The following is a 25,391-nucleotide window of genomic DNA, read 5'->3' on the forward strand; positions in this document are numbered from 1 at the left end:
TTTCATGTAGAGCAGATATTTTTGATATATAGTCAAATATGATAGGTGGAGATGGTAGCACCATCAAAGTTGGAGAGTGTAATAGACCAGGGGAAACTAAGCCTCTCCTGGTGCAGCTGCCGCCACCAGACAGCTGGGCCATGGTGACCCCACCTGTACCCAGCCTCTTCTTGCCCCTGCCCCGCCCCCTGCCTGCTGCTGTCTGGTGAGTCACTCCTCTTCTCCACTCCACCCCAGCCCCAGGAGGTCCCCACTGCTTGCCGCATCCCTCCTCTCCTCCACCTCCCCTGCCCCGCAAGGCCCCTACCGTCCCACGTCCCTCCTCTCTTTCACCCCCTCCTGCCTGCTGTTCACCATGTCCTTGTGGGCGGTGGGGGCCTCGCAGGGGAGGAGGGTGGAGGAGAGAAAGGACGCAGAGCGTGTGAGCAGCGGGGGCCTTGAGGGAAGGGGACGTGTGGAGAAGAGGAGGGAAGTGGGAAGCAACGGAGGCCTCGTAGGGGAGTGGCTGGAGGAAAGAAGGGATGCGGGGACCTCCTGGGGGGCAGAGGAGAGGAGGAATGCGGTGAGTGGTGGAGTGGGGATGGAGTGTGGGCGGGGCCACAGGTGGAAGAAATGGGACAGGGAGCTAGCCTCCTCCAGGGGAAGCTTCACCCATTGCCTGTGAGCACCACCTAATATTAATGCTGCCCAACACTTCTCATTATAAGACCCCGTTTTCAGTTCCATACAGCTTTGCCAAACTCAGCCATTTGAGCTGGTTTTCCATGACAGGTGTCCGCCTCAGGCTGATTTATTAATTTCAGCCATTTCTTAGAGCAAGGCGAGGGAGAAACACATCATTTTCCCTACGTTAAAAATTTCTGGTGTCCTTTTCTTTCATCAGTTCTAGTGCCCCCATGATTTGGAGCAGGGGGTTGATATTTGGCAGAGAGGTGCCCTTTGAATCAGGGATGTGCCTTTTGTTGTCCCTAGGAAAACTGCCAAATTTGGCCAAGTTATAAGCCTTTGTAAAAAAAAAATCACAGTTTGCACAAGCTCAATAGAGACTTCTCTTAGATTTTAGAGGCTGAATTCCCTGAAGAGCTTATCCATGCTGGGGGGGACAGAGCAGGACTTTCTCTATAACTGCAGCTCTAGACAGGTGAGGGCTGGGCCAGGCCTTGGTCTGGGCACTTGAGCTGAGAGCAGAGAGACTGTCTCATCCGTGCTCTTCATGGCCCCCCACTGGGCTAGGCAGGGTGGAGGATGAAGCTGCTGATTCAAACACAGAGGAGACAAGAGACAGATATATGAGGCGGGGAAGACTGGGACTGGGGATAGGAGAGGAAGAGAAATGGGAAAATGAGACTGGGAGAGGATGGGCAAAGAGACTGGGTCTGAGAACCAGTGGGGCAGAGGGGAAACCTGTCGGGATAGACCTGCTCTGGGGATGCATCAGGATTGTGTAATAGAGAGGACAGTTGTCTGTAGGACCCTTGTCTCATTAGTTGCAGAAGTTGAAAAGCATACAGTGAATGAGGCAGGGGACTGTAGGAAGAGAAAGGACAACCTTAAGGTTACAGCTGTTGAATGCTGCCCTTGAAAACTGGATTCTCTCCCTGCCTCTGCAAAGAGTTCTAATATCATGTTGGGCAAGTCTCTTAAATAAAAACTTTTCACAGGTGATCACTAATTGCATGTTCCTCATTTTCTAGGGGCCTGACTTGAGACTCTCTCTGCCTCAGTTCCTCATCTGTAAATGGGGATAATATCACCCTTTCTTCACAGAGATTTTGTGAAAGTAAAGTCATTAGTAAAGCACTCAGATCCTACAGGGATAAGTGCCAAAGAAAAGCTCCTGAGGAAGTTAATCATTCTCTGTCTAGAGCAGAAGTTGAATAGGGTGCAGTGAACAAAGCACAGGGCTATGCATGGAACTTCATAGAATATCAGGGTTGGAAGAGACCTCAGGAGGTCTTCTAGTCCAACCTCCTGCGCAAAGCAGGACCAATCCCCTGAGCGCTTGACTTTGCAACTTGAATAACGTGTGTGTGCTCGTGCATGCGTGTGCGCACGCACGCGAGCTAATACTATGGATCAAGTACCTGAAACCCAGTACGATAAAAATGTGGATTCTCCAAGACGCAGGAAGTAAAACAAAAGAGATAACAGAGAGGCATTCTTCACAAGGGCAGGCCTGTTAACATCAGTGCCCCAGCCAAATTCCAACTCGGGTCACTGCATTCTATTTACCTACATGCCACTGCTTTTTAAATGAGTACAACATTCTTCTGCTTATTCTAATGCAAGGCCCCTACTGAGCAAGGTGTTTACCATGCACTTAAAATTGAGTGCATGCTTCCGTACATTGCTGAATTAGGGCCTTAAATCAGCTGTTCCAGTCTATATCAATCTCTGATGTGTTCAGTGAAAGGGGGGAAGGGAAGAAAGAGAGGAAGTTATTTCTGTAATGTATGTGGTTTTTAAAGTACTTGGAGTGAAAAGTACTACATTGATGAAAATTAATATATTAATAATAAAAATCCTAAAACTATCTGCATATTAAATTCTAACGCAAAGATGAAATGAATGTCCCTAGGAGCACGCAATATTCAGAATGCTCCTGAATATTCTGTGCAGCCTTTATAACCTTGAAACAATTATCTGGAATTGCACATTCCCCAGCGTTCGCCATGGCGGATGTGTTCGAACTATAGGATTAATACCTCACACCTATCAACAGACACAGGCATTAAACAGGAAGAGATAACAGCATGTCCAATCAGGAAGCACCACACTAGAGGGTTATAAACACACAAGCCTCTGAATCCAGTGGTAAAAGACTTAAGCCTGCCAAGCGGAGGATGGATTGAAGCAATGACTAGTATTTCCTGGGAAATTTTCTGAGAAGAAAGATAGATAAGGGAAATAAATATCCCAGCGTCTCTAGACATAAATAGCATATTGAAGATATAACCCACCCAGCCCCTTCTCAGCCCGCTGTAGTTAGCAGTATTAGCACGCTAATTGGCATTAGATAACAATGGAGATTGAAGAGAAATCTTTTAATTTTCCACATTGCAAGGTAATCAGAATAGTTCTCTTTCCTGCCACCTTACAGATATGGTTCAAGCAGCAGGAATTAACTTGGCCATGCAGCTTTCGAAGACTGCAGCCACAAACTGGATATGATAGGCAGAAAGATAGCCAGTTTGCTGATCAAAGATGAAGCAAGCAAAGCTGGTTTGTTGCAATGACATTTCAGAGACCATGACAAGAACAGAAAAGTGTTCCCTTTGCGTGCCTTAAACTGTGTTTGAATCCTACTCAGATTAGTGGCGGGTTACAATTACATCTCTCTCTCTCTCTCATATATAGATATAGATATACACCATCAGCCTTCCCTTCCAACTGCGCATACACACCGACACATAACATTCTCTCCACTTTAACACGCACACCCTCTCACCTTCTTTATGCTCCCCCCACTCTAGCATTCTTCCCCCCCTTACAAACACACACACACACACACACACACACACGTGTGGCCTGATTCTCTGTTTATGTTCAGCCTCTTTCTGCTTCTCCAATAGAATATAGCCCAGCACAGGGAGTTTCTCTGGTTAGCACAGAGCTGTCACAAGAACTCTATACAGTCCCTCATATAAAGTGCGTGTCACAGATGAGTTGGGACATGCTGGGCAGGGCCAGAGAGCACGGCACTTCAGCTATTCTCATTTCTCACACCCACAGAGAGCTGAGAGAAGTAGTGCATGAATTAAAGCAGCCTTGAGGCTGCTCTGACTTAACTGTGGGTTTAGGAAGCCCCCAGCAGAGATCTTAGAGAATAGAAACGTATGTTCTGAGCAATAGGCTGACTATAATGTTCACTCCCTCTCTCTCTCTCTCTCTCACACACACACACACACAATGTGCAATATATTTTTCTACTCTTAATTTCCACTTACCGGGCACTCAGTAATATTCTGAGTCCACAGGCTCATGTTGGAGCTATCCTCAATGGTGGTACATCGTTTCTGTTTGTTATCCCAGCCACAGTATGGGTCCCTGGCTCCTAGACATTCCCTGTGTGAGGAAAGAGAGCAGATTAGAGCTCTTTAAGATTGGCCAGCTCTAAGTGTATATTAAAGTGTAGTGCTTCTATATGACAGCTGTCAACTGCACCAAATTTTAGCAGAAGAAACCATTTCTTTAGGCAGCACTCCACCTGCTTGCAACGAGAGAACAGTTGAATAACAAGGATGATAGGACACAAAGCAAATATCACTCATACAAACTGTAGATTAAAAACCCAGTCACTCTCTTCTGAGGCCTGGGGGGAGAATTGTGAATTTTAGTCAAAGAACACTTGTCATTGAGATATCCTTGTGCCCCCTAGTAATCTTTCACCAGGCCAGATCTCACACAAAGCATCCTCTGTGAGCATGTTTGCTGACACTATGTCCATCCAAAGGGGTTAGACAAGCAGAATTAGCCAATGGGCCAGTAATAAAGGCCTTCTATTAGTCTTGGCCTTTGTCAGAACAATGATTTCATTTATAATCCTAACATCAGGATGTCAATTTGGAATAGTCACAGCAGAATATTATTTCTGAGCCTATGGCTGCTCTGAATACGGGTGCATTCATTTCCCTGCCAAACCCATATTTACAGCTATGTGTGTGTTCCCATCCTATGAGCTGCTAAAGAAAAATAACTATGGCTACCACCATCACTGGACAGCAAAGGTCAGTGATCAGACTGGTCCATCATGGGCTGTACTGGTTATTTCCCTCACGGATTCCTTTCAAGTCCTTAATTTTCATTATGAAAATGTAATAGCACAAGCCACAGAGAATATGTGCAAGTTGGGGGGGGGGGAAAGGGGGAGGGAGAGAGAGAAAGAAGAGGGAGGACCAAAACTAAAAGGATTTGTAACATCATCTCTTTATTTCAGTGATCCATGCTTTGCTATCATACAAACTGCTGCTTTGCTCTTTCTGAAATCCACCAAAGATTTCAAAAATGCCAATTAAATGGTGGCATGGGACCAATGGGAAAAATCTAGTTCAGGCAACTAAAAAGGAAGATAATGAGATTCATTCCAAGGGTAGGTATCAGTATGATAAGTGAAACATCAGAAAAAAATCAAAATGAAATGAGATGTGAAGTATTCCCACACAGAAATCTTTGAAATCCTATTAGACCATAATCAGCTACAAATGAAAAATCATGTCCTTCAAGCACAGCTGAAAACACTTAGATGTAGCACTAGTCCTACTGATTCCAAAGCAATTTGCCCAAAAGCAAACCTTGATTTTTTTGCTCTCTGGTACAGGTTTTTATTACTTAACAACTCTCTAATTTGTTCATTTGGTGCAGAAGGGCATCTGTTTCACTAAAGATTTAAACTTGGTAAACAGCAAGCAATGCAATTGTCTCTTGGTTGTTTTAAAGGAGAGATTTATTGAACAAGTTACAATCATTCTCCATTATGTTTTCCTTAAACTGCTTAAAAACACCTGAGGAAAAGGAATAGATAATTCTCATCCAGCTCAAAGTAGTAAAGGGCTAGGCTTTGACGTAGAAAAAGACTTGAGATCCCTAGCCCAAGGACACTGAAGGGTACATATGTGCTGCGGTGCTTACTATTCTGGCTAAAGAGCCCATTACTACTGTTTTGGCTGCCCATCCTGTTCTAATCCACAGTATGGGGTAGCATTCATTTTCATAGTAAGTGCTTGTCTGCCGTTTGCACTTCAAAGGCAGCAGCTCCTCTCTGGGACCATACATCCTCACTGAGCAAATGCAGAGCCTGGAAAGATGCATGGCATGTGCTCAGACCCCTAGGTAACCCCAGCACTTCAGGAGGGAACTGTGTGGTTTCTGGAGGAAGCGAGAAAAACGCAGAGAAGAAGAACAAAAGAATCCAGCATATAGCTGTACAGATCTCTGCTCATCCTTCCAGACCTTGAGATGGAGCACATGCGATTGCTTCCGACTGTATAAAGCTGGTCCACTAGACACTCAGCAAACAAAGGCAGGTCATTGTGATTCGTAACAGGGATGGCTGTTGTGAGCATCACCCTATTACAAATACACATTTCCTCTGAATTTAATTTATAGGAAAACATGTGCTGCATAAATTCAGAAAATAGTCTCCATATGTTCTGCGCTGCAGCCCACAGCCACTCTGCAGGCTGCAATATATCCCAGTTAGGCACTGACCACTTTGCTGGCACTATTATACCGTATGTCATGTAGCTAATGTGCTGCTCTTGGCTGAGAGCAGCAAGTTACAGACCCTTAACAGTGTACTCAGTGAATCACAGCCTGCCATTCTCTTGCCACTCTCACTAACCCCCACAGCTGATGGACAATCAGTAACTGAATCACAGAACCAGTGCCTTCATTGCAATGGGCTTGGCAAAAGGCTGACACTGTGCGAGTTAACACGAGCTATATTTTGTGCTAGGTGTGCACTCGCTGGGCTCTGGAACATGAATAGAACAAAGTATCATTTCCCTCTCTCTGCCACTTACATGAGAACTGAACTCTATTTGGTTAGCAGAACATACATGGTATAATTTAATAATAATCAAAAAGAACAAGACAAGACATTTCCCCATCTCAAGGCTGGCTCCCATGACCAGCTGAGATCTAAAAACAAAACAGCTGTGCTGTCAACTTCACTTCAAAATTCAAAACCCATCTAGTTCAGTTCTCATAAGAAACCTATCAACTGACAGTGATACAATTTAGGTTAAAGAGAAATGTATTTACTTACACACAAGTTACTTCATTTTTTTCTTTTTATAAATGGAAAGAGCATTACAATAGACAGTACAGCAAGAGACGATGTCTGGCTAATGCACTAAGTAAACACTTTCAAATCCACATTTCATTTAGATTTTTGAAAAATATATTCCTATTTATTTTATGAATAATATAAACACACACACACACACACACACACACACACACTCTGTGTGTGTGTATATATAATGTATACACACACACACACACACACACACACACACACCCCTCCCCCCCATACACAGTACACCCCCATTTATCTGAATGGGCTGGGGTACATCCGAATACTTCAGATAAACAGGTTTTCGGAAAAATGTAAGTGCTATTAACTAACATTGGGCTACATGGGAGGGACACTGTGGCTTTGCATAACTAGGATTTTCGGATAAAGGGCATTTTGATAACTGGAATTATACTGTACATATACACATACCCCAAAATGCTACATAAATTGTATTGCAAAAACAACAACGTATGCAATAAAAAGACAAATTAGACACCTTCTAGACTGTAGACTTTGAGGTAGGGACTGTCATTCGCTATATGTGCAGTGCCTAGAAAAATGGGACCCTGATTTGGTTGAGGCCTCTATACGTTATCATAATATAAATGTTAAGGATCAATAATATCCATACAATAGTCACCATTAGTAAATCAGCATTTGCCACACCATGGTAGCTAAGACACCTCAGTATTTCCCTGTGTTTAGAATAGAAATTACATGTGGAAACTACTTACAAATATTATCATGTAGCATTTACATTTTGGTACTGCTCAAAAGCCCCCAATCAGGATCAGGGCCCCATTGTGCTATGCACTGTACAAGACATAGCGAAAGACAGTCCCTGCCCCCAAAGAAATTCAGAGGATGCTACTGAAGTCAATAGGACTTTTACCATTGGCTTCAATGGGGCCAGAATTTCATCCCGTATGTAGACTCTTTAATGGCAAACAGTATGTAGATTCTTACAGTGACTGATCAGACACGCTTCAAGGAGCAAATGATACAATATCATCTCCTCCCTGCCCCTTACCATCACAACTCCCATTGAAGCAACGTTGCCAGGGAATCAATCCACTAGCCCCTTCCACCCCCCAGGAAATTCTCACTGGGGGCCTTCCAGAGTACAGCAGGGAATAATGATTACATTAATGCTGTCCACTGACTTACCTGATGAAGTCCCAAAGGGTGGGATGTGCGAGTAAGAGTAAGATGCTGGGGACAGCAACCCCCCCCCGTACCAGGTCCCCTCATGCTGATTAATAATTGCAACATGTTCACTGAGTCAGGAAAATACCTCTCCATGTGTACCTCTCACAGATACTGGGCTGGGTTTATGATGACAAGGTATTTGTATCAATAGTGATTCACTTTAGTTCATTGGCTTGCAATAAATGTCTTATCTGGTGCCTAATGGCAGATACTGTACTGAAAACCCCCAATTTAGAAACAATTCTGCTGGTATCTTCTGCACAGGGTATTTTGTCGCTCGCTCCCTGCTTTCACTCATCAAGGACATTTGCATGAAAATAGGAACTCCTCCTTAAGAGTTCACCTGCTGCCTGCTGTTCTGGAGCCACAGGACTGTCAGTTATCGAACAACAATAATTTCCACAGCAATGAGATGGGATAACACAGACAGAAGATTAAGGCTCCAGGTGGCGAATCAGCAAGTAGGATTTGATCCACAGACCAATACAGTCAATAGAAAAACGTCCCCTGCCTCCTGGCCCCATTCCCCACCGCCCTGGCTCGGCCTCCTATCTCCTTTCCTCAACTGATCAAGGCCCACTTCCCCTTCTAATCACCCAGGCACTGCCTCCTGTCCCCACTCCTCAATTGCCCTGGCTCTGCCTGCCCCTCTCTCTCTCATCACCCAGGCCCCATCTCCCTCCCCACTCCTCACCACTCAGTATCTGTCTCCCATCCTTATTCCATAATTACCTAGGGCCAGCCCCCATCCCCACTCCCAATCACATACCGTCCATGCAGCAGCAGCTTATTGGGAAAGTATTTGTGAATGTTTATGTCCTTACGATGCAGTTTAGCATCTGAAAACAAGGAGAAGCCAGCATTGTGTGGCCAACCATCTCTGTGCCAACCACCGCACGAGAACTTTTCTCTCGCAGAACAATGAAAATGAGGGGGCCCTTCAGAGTCACTTTGTTGCTGCAGTTGTGGGGTTTGGTTTTAGGGGATTGAATTTTACCACACACTGTCCCAAAATGAGTTAAATGACCCAGAAAAACGTCTGACCTGTGAACACAGCTGTTTCTCAAAGGGAATGTTTATTCCAATGTGCATCTATTGAAGCACTGGGGATGCTTGTGCCTGCACACATCCCCTTAACCCAAGGGGAGGAGCCACTGGACCCAGGCTTCAAATAAGTTCAGGGGACAAAAAATGAAAGAACAGGAACGGTTGTGAGGGTCACAGGTATAAAAGCAGGGATCCAGAGGGGAACACCGTGCACAGAAGCCCCGACACCACCCACTGCTCTTGGAAAGCAACTAAGGAGCGAGTGGAGGTGGCCCAGAGGAACTCTACCCAGAAACGTGACTTGAGGGAGGATTGGAAGTAGGCCCTGCAGTCGCAGAACACTCCCTCCCCTCAAATTTAGCTTCCTGCTCCGGGTATGGTGGATGGCCCCTTTGACCAGGGCCAAGAGGAGGCTGACAAGGAGGTCTTGCAACTTTGTGGGGCCACAGATAGGGTGTGCGTAAATCAGGAGATGTGGGGAGAAGTGCAACCAGAATCAGAGGAGTAAGTTCCGGAAGAGCCGGAAGGGGGGCTGCAACCAGGCGCACTTGATATAAATGCGTGCCAGGGTCTCCCTCTCACCACAGAAGGAACAGCTATTGGGGGAAGTCATGAACCGTGCCAAGTACATAGCCTGAAGGAGCTGCCAACTAATATCCCCAGTGGGCCATGGGGTGGAATACGGACTAGCCCACTGGGATTCCTCGCCATCCTTAGGCATTCCAGTGTGCAGTGCAAAGCAGCAGCTCACTCCGTGACATGGGCACTTGGGAACTCTTTTTTACGAACTGAACAATTTTTCCCTTAAAATCTTCATTAAAGTTTAAAAGTCTGCAGTTCAAAAGTTTCCAATCCAGCCTCTAATGTGCTGATGGCACAAGATGACTCCATCTTTTGGTCAGTTTCCCCTGACAGATAAAAGCTTTAGACTGTGTAATAAATAGACCTTTTAAAATCTATAGAGCAGACCCAAGAAATTAGGCTTTGACAGACCAAAGGAAAGCAAGAATTACTGTAACTTCTGTCCTCTCTTCTGATTACCATGGGAGAGACAACAAGCAAACATGCTCTTCTGTACCAAGAGTCCCAAAGCAACCACATGGCATTTATACGAATAGATATTCAGCTAAGGCTCTCCAGCAATTCATCACAATGCTCTTGCTCTCCCCATGCCCTTCCTCTCTATTTTCATTTTCCTCTTTCTCACTCCCTTTCTCTTTACTCTGCAAGTAAATGCAACTAATTCTGGAAGGTGGGTGAGGGAGGGTGTAACAGGCTGGCATGACCCTTTAAGGGCCACAGGCCTGAGGCCAGCTAGCCCTGTTCATTAATCAGATTCAGCTGAGCAAGGAGCCAGTGCTCCTTATAAGAGCTGCAGAGGAGGGGTGTCTGCACAGAAAACTTCCAGAAAGGGATAGTCTCTTACAATAAGAAAAGGAGTACTGTGGCACCTTAGAGACTAACAAATTTATTAGAGCATAAGCTTTCGTGAGCTACAGCTCACGTGAGCTGTAGCTCACGAAAGCTTATGCTCTAATAAATTTGTCAGTCTCTAAGGTGTCACAATACTCCTTTTCTTTTTGCGAATACAGACTAACATGGCTGCTACTCTGAAACCTCTCTTACAATAGTCCCTGAAGTAGAAAGAGTCCAGGAAGGAAGGTCCAGGGAGCAGCTGCGTGGACACTGTCCCTGTATAAAGGACAGGGAACGAGAAGAGAAATGAGATTGAAGAAAGCCAAGGGGCTACAGAGTGGCAGAGGTTATGTTTCATGCCAATCTCAGACTACTAGGGTGAAAAAAGGCCCAGGGAAGCAGCCCTGCAGCCACTCTCCGGAACAAGGAGCAGATTGCTGAGAAAAAACCCAGGAGGGACGCAAGACTTTTATTAAACCCAGGGTGGGTGGACATTGTTTATGTTATTCCTTTGTTTTAAGGAAGACTGGGGACTGATAAAGAACATGAAGTCATAGAAGGAGGTGGGAGCCAGAATCTTTTGAGTTACAGTACTGAACTTTGCTTTGAGATGTTAGGAGTCCATATTAATAGGTTTCAAACACAGAGCAGCCCAGCTAATGCAAAGAGGATAGCATTTTGTAAGCAATAAGGTGGTATTATGGCTGTTGATTAGCTATGAGCCTAAAGACTGTGTTTGGCAGACTGGCATTTCCTGACAAGGTTAGCTTATTGTCCCATTAACATCAATCTGCAGAAGGTACGAACGAAACAAATAATCATATTAGCTTCCAGCCAACCAAATCATAATTCCTGACAGTCTCAATAACCCACGCAAAGGAGAGTGGACTTTTGTCTTCCCTAAAACCAGATGGCGTGAAGAGAGCAGAGTCAGAATCAAAGGATGTTCATGGCTTATGAAAATAAGATTAAAAAGAAAAACCAACTCAAACAATCCCTGGAATTTCGATACCTTTAAAAATTTAAACCCATAGAGATGGGCTCGTAATCTGTGCAAATCCATTATCTTTCCCACTGAATGGACAAGTGGACTGGAACTGAGCTGTTGCAGTCAGATGCTGGTCAAGTTGCAACTTCATTTTTCTGCCAAACAATGCAACACATTTAGAGCCAGATTTTGCCACCCATTATTCATTTGGAGTAGGACTTTACCCCTCAAATAATCAATGGAACTACTTACTGAGTAAGGTACTGCCCAGTAAGAAACCAGCCCCCAGACCACAGTGGTAGGGTGACAGTAGCATTTACAGTGGCTAGATGAGGTTCATTAGTTTGGTGCATGGTGTCTGAACACAAAGACAGAGAAGTGTGTATGTGAAGTTTATTGCCTACATACTACCAGCTTCCGTGATTTCCTCTTTGCATATGTTGTGTTTTAATCACATAAATTAAAGCCCGACACATAAAAAAGACTTCTGAAATTAAACTACCTTCCAGGCCATTTAAAAGCCAAAACACATCTAACTTATTTGAAAGTAATAGTGTATAGATGCATGACTTCTGTCAGCAATTTTGGCTTATTTTCCTTTCCTCGCCATAGACCTTGAATTGGCTTTATCTTTGTTACTTTCCACTTGGGCCCCAACATTTTCAATATCTCCATAATTGTTTGTGGCTTTATAGATTATGGCGTCTCACAATCTACACAACAAATTATTGCATTTCTTACTCCCTGACATCCCTTTCCATCATTTCTTAGGGACAATGAGTTCCTTATTGGGTAGGGTTTGTTTTTTTATTAAAGACATGAAATAAAACAACATTGCATTTATTCAGAGATGAAGATTAATGCTATCCTGAGAAAATTCTGATTAAATCTGGATTTACGTTTGCATCAGTAAAACAGGTTATTAAAAAAAAGCAGCAGCAGCAGCACTGCTCCATAAACACTATTAAAAACTCCTGTCACCATGCCAAACAAAACTGACTTCTAATAAAAACAGAAAGTCAGTGTGCCTTTGACTACCCGATACGGTATCGGTCATCCACCAGGAAATGCAGATAACTACACAAGTCCTAACCAGAAGGGTCACAAGAAGGAATTCCTCAATAGGGAGTGTAGTTGTCCGGATGTTGAAATACAATCCATTTCCAAAACTCAGAAGACTTTAGCCATAATAGAATATTCCTAGAGCACATTTTGGGGGAGTTCTATGGCCTGTGTTATACAGGAGGGCTGACTAGATGATCCCAACAGTCACTTCTGGCCTTGGAATCTAGAAAGACAACATCTCTTATGCACAATGCAGACTGCAGTGTGGCGCAAACACACCCAAAGCAAAAAGGCAGCGGGGTTAGAGGTCCTTTTGAAAAACAGCATTGGCAAATTTGCCCATTCAAGTGTTATTCCCTACTGCTGCTCCATGTCGTGAAATGCCAGGATGCTGATGTCACGTGTGGCTGGAACTTTGCCCCTGCATTTTGGGTTTGCAATTTCACATTTCATATTCTTAAGAATGAAGTGAATTCCTGCAATTTACTGGCTTCGGAGCATTGCAGAAGGGACGGTTGGAGGGAAAAGAAATGTGTCTGCTCTTAATAGCAAGGAAAAATGAATATGTTATAGGCAATCTCCAGAAGATGCTGCTGATTCACATCTAGGCTAAGATGGGAGTTATCAAGAAGAAAGCCTGCAGGAGCAAATGACTTTAAAAGAGTCATGAACGATGATACAGAAGTCTGAAAACAACCTACAATTTTCCCCAAGGCTGCACAAAACAATCACTATTTGATGTGATAGCTCTTTCATATGAGGTTGTTTTGTCCAGCTTTGGGTAATTACTTTCTGCTCAAAAAATTGCCCTCAGCAGATTCAACTAGAGAAATTATTTGTAGAGTAACAGAATATTAGAGAGTTCAAAGAAATGTTAGGCCATCTAATCTATCCCTTGGGGATCTAGTTCACCCCTTGCCCAGTGCAGGATGGTCCCTACACTAGACAAATGCAGGAAGTATGTTCTCCATCACTTGTTCTGTCTAGTGTTAAGTGTCCCAGGAAACAACACTTCCTCTACTTAACTTGACAGATTATTCCACACTGTAACTGATCTCACTATCAGGACATTTTTCTTGATAGTCACCCAATACTTTCTAGTGCCTGTCCAAAACAGCTGTGTAGTGTTGCTGGGAGCTGCTGTATTCCACGTGAGAAGTAACTAATTTTCAATGGTGGACAAAACGGGTGACTATATTTTTCACAGAAGGTTGTTGCTTTAGGATTCTTTGGCATGAAAGACACTATATAAATATAAATAACTATCACTAGTATGTGTTTCAGAGTAGCAGCCGTGTTAGTCTGTATCCACAAAAAGAATCTTGATCATCACTACAAAAGTTTTTTTCACTATCAATAATCTTTTCACTTATCACTATCAATAATCTTGATTATCACTAAAAAAGTCTTTTTCTCCTGCTGATAATAGCTCATCTTAAATAATTAGCCTCTCACGGTTTGTATGGTAACTTCCAACTTATCTGTATGTGTGTGTGTATCTATCTATATATTCCATTCCATGCATCCGATGAAGTGAGCTGTAGCTCACAAAAGCTTATGCTCTAATAAATTTGTTAGTCTCTAAGGTGCCACATGTACTCCTGTTCTTATTATGTGTTTGATTCTGATGATGAATTGTATATACATAGGGTGACCAGGTGTCCCACTTTTATAGGGACAGTCTCAATATTTGAGGCTTTGTCTGATATAAGCACCTATTACCCCCCACCCCTTGTCCTGATTTTTCACACTTGCTGTCTGGTCACCCTATATATACACATATTTTACACACTATGCTGATGCTGTAAAGAAAACCCCAAGAACTAGCACATCTCCAAATGAAAAGGCCAAATTCCCCAGCAGCTGTCCAGCTGGATATTAAACTATGACTCCTCCAATCAGGGTCGCACATTGCATGTTACAGTGTCTGTTCACTTTCACTGCAGGTCTTGCGGTAAGAAGACCTGAAATTTGAGATAGAAGTAGGCAGCCAGTGGAATTAGACTACAAGTTCTTTGATGCAGAGACTGCATCCTCCTATGTGACAGTGTCTAGAAAATTGAGGGTGCTACAAATAATATGAAACAATAGTTGCACAAGATGTAAAAGCTGAAGGCTGCAACGGATGAATCACCTGGGGCCTGCTTATAGCCTTTTGTTATTAATATTATTTAAATTACTGTAGTGTCAAAGCCATCCTAGCATTGTACATTCCAAGAAAACTGCATGCTCACTGTCAATCAGCACTGGACTGAGACTAATTTCACAGAGCCCACCAAGCAGTCATCAGATGGTAATGACTTCTAGACACCACTGATCTAGGCTGGACTCAAGCCAGTTAACTAGAGGTGAAAGAATTCATTTTCTAAGCTATTCAGAATCTTCTGAGCCATCCAGGTCACAAGTGCAGTGTGTTTAAAAAAACAACAAAAAAATGTAACACCAAAGCATCCCAAAACAAATTGGCAACAAAGAGATGACAGTGAGAAAACAAAAGCCAGTGAGCTCTGAAATTAGTTCATTTTACTGGGCTCGTTCTTAAGTGACCTTTTCTGTCTCAGTTATAACCTTTCTTTTTTCAGTAGCTGCATAAACCTGGGCTCCAGCTATTGTACAATATGATAAATGGCAATCTAAAGGGGGGAGAATGGGGTAGAGAGATATGGTATTCAAAAAGACAGCATAAAAATACAGCTTTATAAATTGGGTTTATAGAATCATATAAGTCACAAATTGGACAGAACTATCAAACTGTCCAGGCTATTTTCCAGCCACTGTGGGTTTGTTCCCTACAGATTATTTCTTAAGGTTCTGTCCACTCTACTGTAGTTTTAAATGTGCCAAGTGATGGGGCTTTCACCACGTCCCTTGGAAGATTATTCAATAGCCAAACACATTTCTGTAACCACGTAGCTTTCATACCCCGCTCTGTGCGTCCAGACACGGCACAAAATCCTGAATTCCTACTGTTTGGTTTTTCATGTTTAACTCAACCACCACCAGAACACAAACCTCAGTCTCAGCTTTCTCCCCAAACTCATCCCATCTTAGCTTTCCTTGCAGATACTTAATTCTCTCATCAGTGTTCTTTCTGATTCTTTCACACTTTAGTATCAGCCACAAACCATGCTATTTTCTTCCATGTCATAAAGAAACTGTCAAACAAGATGGACCTATTGCCAATTTCTTGAGTACCTCACTAGAAACTTCCCCCAACTTGCTTCATTATCACATACCCATGCCCTTTGCTTATGGTCTTTTAATCGATTTTAGATCTATACGACAATGTTCCTTTCCTAAACAATTTGAATTAAGCTTTCATGGGATACAGTACCCAATGTTTTACTAAAATCTAACCATATTACATCTACCTCACTCCCTTCAACCACAGAAGTCCAGATTCTGCAAACTATTACGAAGTTGCTTAACTTTAGGCACAGGGACTGGATTTATTATAATAATCAGGACTCATCTGCTTACAGCTCAGCATGTGCCTTAGATTTTGCAGAGTGGGGGTCCAATATTGTAGGGCTATAAAAAAAGCAATTAAATTAACCTACCACGTAAATCCAAGTGGTTTATTGATTGTAGTTCTGTTTGTTATCCTTAGGGTTATGTCTACACTGCAATTAAAAACCTGCGGCTGGCCTGTGCCAACTCACTCGGGTTCGTGGGGCTTGGGCTAAGGGGCTGTTTAATTGCAGTTAGATGTACTGGCTCAGGCTGGAGCCCAGGATCTAGGGCCCTGTGAGGAAGGGCTTCCTAGAACCCAGGCTGCAGCCTGAGCCCAAACGTCTACACTGTAACTAAGTAGCCCCTTAGCCTGAGTCAGCTGGCAGGGGCCTGCCACGGGTGTCTAACTGCAGTGTAGACATACCCTAGAGGTGAAATGCTGGCCCCATCGAGTCAATGGGAGTTTTACCATTCACTTAAATTGAGTCAGGATTTCATTCGCACGATTTATCACATTATATTAGTAGGGTTTGTGGATGGATTTATGGGATAATACTTGTCCTGATCACTCTTCTTCCCTTCTTTGAAATTTTCCAAGGCTTTTCAAATTAATTATCAGTGGTATAGTAAGTAGCTAGTTCCCTTAACCGTACAGTGACCATGTCAACCAAACCAGATGGAAAGAGGCAGTACAGATTTTCTCTTTCCTGCTTTTCAACAATAGTTATATTTTCACAAGACCTTACTATTTCTCTTTAATCTCTCAAACACATGCATAAAAGGAGTTCAGTATCTCAACAATTTTCAGTCGTTAAAGAACCAGATTTTCAAAAATGCTCAGCTCCCACTTAGTTATCAAAATATTCAGCAAAAATCCGGCCATCAGTCTCACAATGGGGGCTGCTGCACCGTCATTATGATGTTTCAGGGCTCTTCTGAGGTTCTCCCAGCATTTTTAATACTTCCTTCCATTGCACATTACTCATTTGATTTCTGAATTCCCCAACATTTGCTTTCCAGAAATCTTGCAGGCTTGTAATGACTGCATCTTTACCATGCTAGATTCAAGTAGTTCACCTCTTTGTTTCAGGGGATCTTGCTTTTTTTAAACATCCAAACCCACACATCTTTCAATTAAAATGTCTAGTGGAAGTTGCTTAGGCCCAGATCCTCAAAGATATGTAGGGACCTATCTCCCATGGATTTCAATAGCAGTTAGAGGCCTAAATAACTGAGTTTCTGGGCTTAGTGGCCACCCTTAGAACTTTTATTTGACATGTGGTGAGGAACAGAGGAAGAGAGTGAGAGTGCGAGAAATTCACTACACTGCTTGGATGTTGCTATTGACCCCTTTCTCCTTGTCCAACATTCCTCCACAGAGGAGGCCCAGGAGTTGCTCACCCACATGTATTCAGTTGTCTGATCACTGGCCCAGAGCTGTTTTGCCGTGAATTGAATTCCTCACACAGACCACAAGTCAGTAAACGAGAGTAGACATCAGTCGAGCGTCCGGGTTTTTGCTGGTTTTGCATAAATCAATATGGCCAAAGGGTATGTAAAACAGAATTTTGGCCAAGCGAGCTATATAAAACCCAGAACAACAGGGTCAAAAGTAAGAGAGAGTCACAATTGCATGCAAAGAGGGCCTGGTTCTCATCCCAGTCACAGAAGTGTAAATCAGGAATAACTCCAGTGATGTCATTACTCTGCTGCCAAACTGGTATAAGGCCTAAGAGATTCACAGCTGAAGAAGTGAACACAATTGCACAGAGAAAAATGCCTCTTTAGCAGCAGAGGTGGATAATAAATTGGCCCGTTCCCAAGACCCCACAGTGCACCCAAAATATCACTGATTCGTATGAGCTGTAGACTCTCCAGACAGTTGTGTGGGATGGCGTGAGGTGAGGATGGGAGGGAAGATGATCCATAAAAAGTGCAGTAAAATAACGTCTTTAGCAGGAATAGGAGCAGCAGTGATGTTGGCGTGACCTTCCAGCCTGGTCACCAACCATGCTTTGTTGATGCTGTTCTAAATCAAATGCAGGACTACAACTTCGCTCACATTCCCTGTCCTGAAAGTGGTTGGTTGACCCACGGTCAGTAACCCGCTGTACTGTACGCACACTCTGGATAGATGCCGGGCAATGGGTAGGTCACAAAGATCACAAAGCTCCTTGTGTTAGTGCTGGCCTCACTGTCCCACCTGCTTCACAAAGATTCCCAACATGAAATAATGATCTCACTCTCCCTTTAAATAGTTATTGACCTAGACTAAAGATTGGCCCAAACTATCAATACTGGATCCAGATCACAAATCCCCACCATTCCAAAGTTCCGATGCTGGGTTTTGTTTTTACCTGTTCTTGTTATACTGAGGGTGCCAGCTGTGAAATGTAGACCAGGAATCCAAGAGCAATCCCAGGCCAAAGTTTAGGGGTATTTGGAAACAAGAGTTAAACCCAAATTTACCTACTTCTAGTATTATAAGGAGATTAAAAAGGTTTCTAAACAAGTAAAACCCTGAGCAGCAAACCCAGCCAAACTACTAAACAGCAAAGAAGTCTAGAAACATGGCATGTTTAAAAGGATTTGTAGATTTTGCATGCATTGGACACCCTCCTAATACTCTCCAGTGAAAGTGAGGAACACAATAGTAAAAACACACAAATGCACAAGGCAAGGTCCCTGCAGCCAAGTCCAGCCATAAATTTGGGCAACTGACACTACAGCCGTCTTCCTGTCACCCGGCTGCTGAGCCTGGCTGTATTGAAAAGGCCAATTCTGACAGGACAGTGGACATGTACAAAGCACCATTTAGACACCCAGAAATACCTTGGGTCAGCGAGACACATCAAGACACTGTGCAAGGCTATCAGTGACCGTTTAGCAGGTTCAATTGATGCTATGGCAATAAACAAACAGTAAAGGAGAGGCCAGAAGTTCTTTTTTCACCCCCTTTCTTCCTCTTCCCCTCTTTCTAAGCCTTAGGTATGTGTCCCACTGCCTTGCAGCAGCAGAGCTGTACGGAATGCCAAAGCTAATCAATGCTAGATCAATTTTGTTTCCACATCTGATTTCCCTTTCTTAGGGCCCAGACTGATATGATTCCAAAAACTACTTGGCAATCATAATTCCTAATCAGCCCTTGGTGTACGAAACAGTCACAAGTTTCCTGATAAAGTGGGACAGAGCCAAGGAAAACAAACAGCACTGTAATATTCCTGCCTGGGAGGTACAAAATTTTCATCAGCTGAAAGCTTCCCAAGCCCCCGTCAAAACAATTAGATTATGAAAACTGCTGAAACCAGAGCTTTTCTGAGAAGCCAGTCAAGAAGTCAGAGTACCAGCAAGAAAGTAGGTGAGGGGTAGGAATCGTGACTTGCTCCTGAGGTTATTTATTGGCATGTATTAAACATAGACACAACAATAAGCAATAAATCACAGCCCATGAGAAGTGCCAGGTGAAAAGCACCAGATGAAATTAAAATACCCCTCTTGAAATAACTCAGCATTGAAATAAATACAAAGGTTGGTAACATATGATCTACACACCCAGGATATCAAAGGGGAAAAAGTTTCAGGAATCTGAAATTGAGAAATCCCCTACAAAACAGTTTCTATTAGGGAAAAAAATACCACCATCTAAATACATACAACCCAGCTCCTCTTAGCTTTCTTTAAGGGATGTGCACATTTGCAAGTTTCCATTTGTTTTTTTTTTGCAATGTACCATCCCTCTATTGCTCCAGATCTCATGAGAATCTCCCAGAGTTTTCCCCCCATCTTCTTTTGAACTCAGGACCCACCACTGCATTATCTGCAAAATCACATTCATTGACCAACCCTCTCTGAATAAATTCTGGCTTACCACATTGTACAAATGAGTTCACTGTTTGGCACCCAGCGTATTTACAGTACCTTTCAGGTACTATCCTATCCAGGTACTTCTATTTAGCCTAAACCTACTAATTTTAGGTATCTAAAACTATGATAAAACTGATTGTAGAAGGCAGGATTTTGAATCCCCAGCCCCTCAAGAGTTGGGTTGATGCTTTATTTCATTGAAAGAGGTATGATTTGGAGAAAATTTAAAACCCTCTCCTGATGTCAGGCAGCTTCCAGTCACCTGAGATAGACCTTAACATAGTAAGTCAAATGATGACTATGATGTGCAAGAGTCATAGAATCATAGAATCATAGAATCATAGAATATCAGGGTTGGAAGGGACCCCAGAAGGTCATCTAGTCCAACCCCCTGCTCAAAGCAGGACCAAGTCCCAGTTAAATCATCCCAGCTAGGGCTTTGTCAAGCCTGACCTTAAAAACCTCTAAGGAAGGAGATTCTACCACCTCCCTAGGTAACGCATTCCAGTGTTTCACCACCCTCTTAGTGAAAAAGTTTTTCCTAATATCCAATCTAAACCTCCCCCATTGCAACTTGAGACCATTACTCCTCGTTCTGTCATCTGCTACCATTGAGAACAGTCTAGAGCCATCCTCTTTGAAACCCCCTTTCAGGTAGTTGAAAGCAGCTATCAAATCCCCCCTCATTCTTCTCTTCTCCAGACTAAACAATCCCAGCTCCCTCAGCCTCTCCTCATAAGTCATGTGCTCTAGACCCCTAATCATTTTCGTTGCCCTTCGTTGTACTCTTTCCAATTTATCCACATCCTTCCTGTAGTGTGGGGCCCAAAACTGGACACAGTACTCCAGATGAGGCCTCACCAGTGTCGAATAGAGGGGAACGATCACGTCCCTCGATCTGCTCGCTATGCCCCTACTTATACAACCCAAAATGCCATTGGCCTTCTTGGCAACAAGGGCACACTGCTGACTCATATCCAGTCTGTGTGTTCTAAACTATTGTGTACCACTAAGCTGGAGTACAGATGGATGATCAGGGGAGGAGTTGTGCCTCCCAGATCCACATGTGGAGAGGACTCTGATGAGGCAAAAAGAACTCAGCTGCGCTTGTGACACCGTCACCTTTTCCCTCCAGTCCATGAAGCGGGTTCTCTGGGTGTCTGGGATTCTGGGCCAGGTGAGGTGTGAGCAGGCTGGGACTTGGAACACACATCACCACTCCTCTGGCCCTGCAGAAAGTCCTGGGGCTTTGTCATCTTTTCTGTGGCCCCCTCTCCAAGGTAGCGATCCCTTGAAGGGGGATACCCACGGCCAGGGAAGTACCTGGTAGCATGGCTCCACTGCAGCTCCACTGGAGCACCAAGCTGCTATGGAAGGATGCTTGGGGCCTCTGTGTTGAGGGCCTTAGCTTCCCATAGATCCCACAGGATCCTCGGGGTTTCTGGGTGGGTTCCACAGTCTGTCCATATGCGGGAGCAAACCGTGATCCTCCTGGTGGGAACTCTGTGAGGAGACTGTCATAGACTGAACGCAGGTGGTCAGGCCTAGTGTTCAGTGCAAGAGTCAGGAACTGAAGGTCAGCGATGGAACCAGAGTTGGGAGTCAAGCCAAGAGTGAGAGCCAGAGTCAGAAATCAGGCCGAGGCTCACAGCTGGAGCCAGTAGCTAGAGGTAGGGCACAGAAGTAGAGATCTGGAACAAGGCAGGGCGTAGGAACCAGGAATAGGACAGGAAGGCAGGAATCAGGAACAAGGTAGGACTTAAGAGTCAGACGAGAAGGTAGATCTGATGTAGCTGCCAGCCAAGAACTCACCTAGTTGCTTATATAACTTCTGGTTCAAACAATGAGTCTGGGCCAATTGGAGACACGAGACATCTCCTCCAATTGGGAGCTCCGTGGGTGGTGCCTATGGTGAGCTAGGGTCTACCAGCCCACACCCTTCGCTGGTACCAGTCAGGTGGTGGCTGCAGTCAGAGGACTGCCCAGGGACCTGGGTTTGAGACCCACGATCCCCCACAGGGGACCCTAGCAAACACTTCCTTTCCCAAACACATTCTTACAGTTTTTCACAGGAATAGATGATCCAGTCTATTGAAACTACGCTCCAAATACAATGATGTTGCACCTGGAATGAAACTGGCCCCAGATATGTATGTCACAAGGCTGTCTCCCTAAGAAAACCTTTAGCACTAAATCAGCATCGTAACGAAGGCCGTGCATGTCTGTCATGGCCATGACTTCCAGGAAGAAAATAATGATTTTTAGGGGAGTTATACGATGACGGTCTCAGTCACCCGGTTCAACCTGTTACTGAGCAAGTCTCATCCATAAACGTTCACAGGATTGGCTCATTCTCTCTGTTCAGTGGAGTGGAATATAAGTTCTTCTTTAATGGTTAACATCCAAATCCCTCAGGCAATGCGGAAAATCTTGGCCAAACCGCCTTTAATTTACAATACAAATTGTTAGAAGCAACAGCAATGGGAATGGAGTGTCCAAATACCTTAGGGAGCCTTGAAATCCTTGGCCATTTGACTTTACAAAAGGGTCACACTGGACCCCACAGTGGAAAATACTTTTATATCCTCAAACTGGGAACTTTAACATTCTATAAATTGCCAACAAGTTTAATTTGGGTATATCTTTCATGAACAAACAGAAAGAGAGGGAAGAATTAGGTTTCCCTTGATCTGTTTTATATGTATATTCCTTTCAAGCTGTATTCTCCTACACAATCTTAAGAGAAAGGCTCTTGTGTTCTGGCCATTTAAACATTTGCCATTCAGAGGGGAGGATTGGATGATGTTTTCCAGCTATGGTTCCTTTTTCGTATTAAACCCTTGTGTATCAAACTCCTAAACCTTAATACATTCACCACTCCTGAGTCAAACTTGAAGTAACAACTGAAGTGGAGGGTTTTTTCCCTAAAAAGGAATAATTATACTTATGAGGCTCAACACAAATAGAAAGAGCAGATGTTTTTACATTTAGACAGACGCAACTTTAGAACAAGCTAGTTGATCATTTTAACCTGGTTAGAAACTAAGCAATCATGAAATTCACCGCGTGGAATCAGGCAGGTTTTGTGCTAGGCCAAGAAAGAGGTAGTTAGTTTAGAACATGCCAATGAACTGCCTCCTTTTGGCATGCACCGAGGATATCCATTTCAGACAAAGATCAGCAACACAAAGGCTGCAATAAAGGGGGAAGAGTGTCTTTAGGGGTGCAAATAAGCAATTACCCACAGCTGGACCCACTTCAAACTCTAGGACTGAAGATGGAAAACACAGATTACATAAGCACATGTCTCAGTCAGCTAGTATCACACGGCTTTGCCTGCTGAAAGTAGGGGCAGGCCATGTAGCTGTCCAAACCCTTCCGTATTCAACACTGGGTGGATTACACCTCTGCAATAGAGGTCAATATTGAAAATGTTTTTTTATTTTCTTTTAAAATGTTCAAGTCAGACAGCACTTTCCAGGTGCCAACTCTGTCACATGCTGTTCCAATGAGCTATTGGCTTCTAAAAGCAATGAAAAATAACCACCCAATGCACTCCTACATTGCTTAATGGTTGGGAAGCAATCATTTATAAGCCACAATGGGTGAGAGGACCAAGAATTCAGAATACTGCAGCCTTTCAGCCAGTGAGACCTACAAGCAAAACACGTGGAGATAATAAAACCAACACTGAAATGTCAAGTAAAAAAAGTAATATTGGAAGTTACTCCTCAGTAAACATGTGATTAATTTCTAATGAGGACAAATTAATATTTACCAAAAAAAATATCCTTTGTTCTCATTGCTCCTGGCATGAGCACTATCTATCATGATACACACACAAATATCTTGTCTCTCTCTCCCAGTGATGAAAAAAGGCATTCTGAAATGAATCAGACTAGGATATTTTTCCCTGTTGCTTTTCTTTGAAGCTGGAGTGGAATATATCAGAGCAGTAAAATTTGCTTACCCTTCTGTTCTGTACACTGAACACCTCTCCAGAGGAATTTTTAGCACTCCATTATTTAAACCCACAAACAGTGACCTGTCACTATGCAGGATTTGGAGGCTCTTGATTGGTTCCTGTTGACCGTCGGGAAGAATCTGCATTTCCTCTATATAACAACTCCTCAGGCTCCTATTAGTGGTAGAAAGTGCCTTCAAAATGGTGCCATACTCTAATGGAACAAGAAGCAAGATGCAAGTAAATCTTAGAGATATTGATTCAATTTTGTACCTAGCACAGAGACTAAAAATATTAATGATATCCTATTTACATAAACACTTTAAGGTTTGTTTCCTCTTCTACTACTTTTTAAATATTTTTGTTATCCAGGGTAGAAACTGCCTCAGCTATGTGGGTGCAATTCCCTTTCGTGTATTCAGGTGTCCTTACTGGTTTATAGCTGTGGAGCAGGGGGGCCCAGAATAATGCCATCTCAACTGCAGCAAATGGTGCACCAGGGTTGGAAATCTCTGATGTCATAGTAAGGACTGAATGGGTTTGAAGTCTAAATTATCCTTTCCCTGCTAAAAGTGGTCTTTACAGTAGGAAGATGGGATACAATGACAACGAGCAGTGTTTGTATGGAAGCTTATGTTACACTGTTGATTTATCAATTGGTGGATAGATGGATCTATGGGAGAAGTTCATCTCGGGCTGTCAAACTAGCATTTTTTTTTCAAGAACAATACATGCATTTAGAACAAAAATGAGATTAGTCAATGCCTGTTATCTTTGAAGTTTGACTTATTCAAGGAATAAGTCAAACAGCAATTTTTTTGTGTCAATACCATAGTTAAATTACTCCTAGCAACAAACTTCTGCTACATATAGGAAGTTTCTATATCAATTAATAGGGCCCCAAAATACAGATCTGGATCTATACCATCATGAAGTTTGGGGTCAATTCCGATTTGGGCTCAAGTCCATCACTAATCTCCAGGATCCAAGATGCTAAAGGTTCCCTCTAACTGCAATTCTCATCCTTTGAAAGGTTTCAGTTTCAACAGATTCCAGCCTCCAGTGACCACTACCAGTGTCCAGAGAAACAGATGTGTAAAAGAAAATAGATGATGAAGCACTACGACTTCTTCACGGATAATGGAAGGCGAAAGCAAATGAGATTAAAATCTCAGTCTTCCACTTCTGTTTCTTCTGGCATAGTAACTAGGACACTTCACTTAAGGAATAAAGATGTAGAAGTGGTAAAACCATGCCATATTTCATTGTAAGTACGGTTCGCTCATCATGATCACTTCCATGCAAGCTTAAATCAGGGTGAATGTTACTAAAATATATCAAAGCTAATCACTTTCAACGTAAGTGGTGGTAAAAGTTACATAAATTATGATACAATCCTGGAAGATGGTAACTTCAGAGTGGGAGGATGACTCCATATTGCAATGTTAGTTTAATCTAAACACTTACAGAGGCAATATATCTTATTATAAAGTCAACACTCTCACAATAAAAGATTCAGAGTAGCAGCCGTGTTTGTCTGTATCCGCAAAAAGAAAAGGAGTACTTGTGGCACCTTAGAGACTAAC

At 43.2% G+C, this 25,391-nt stretch overlaps 1 protein-coding gene across 5 annotated transcripts in view; it reads right to left on the bottom strand.

Annotated features, from left to right (window-relative positions):
• SEMA5B (semaphorin 5B) overlaps positions 1-25,391 on the bottom strand; it is a 376,386-nt gene that overhangs the window by 43,783 nt on the left and 307,212 nt on the right. For all 5 annotated transcript variants that reach the window (XM_038422653.2, XM_043504940.1, XM_038422657.2 and 2 more), the window contains 2 exons: positions 23,812-24,019; positions 3,948-4,065 (listed from right to left, as the gene is read on the bottom strand). In XM_038422653.2, coding sequence (XP_038278581.1) covers positions 3,948-4,065; positions 23,812-24,019 — 326 coding nt within the window. The remainder of the gene's footprint in view (positions 1-3,947; positions 4,066-23,811; positions 24,020-25,391) is intronic.

Source organism: Dermochelys coriacea, chromosome 11, assembly GCF_009764565.3.
Source record: "Dermochelys coriacea isolate rDerCor1 chromosome 11, rDerCor1.pri.v4, whole genome shotgun sequence".
In the NCBI taxonomy this organism is placed as follows: Eukaryota; Metazoa; Chordata; order Testudines; family Dermochelyidae; genus Dermochelys; species Dermochelys coriacea.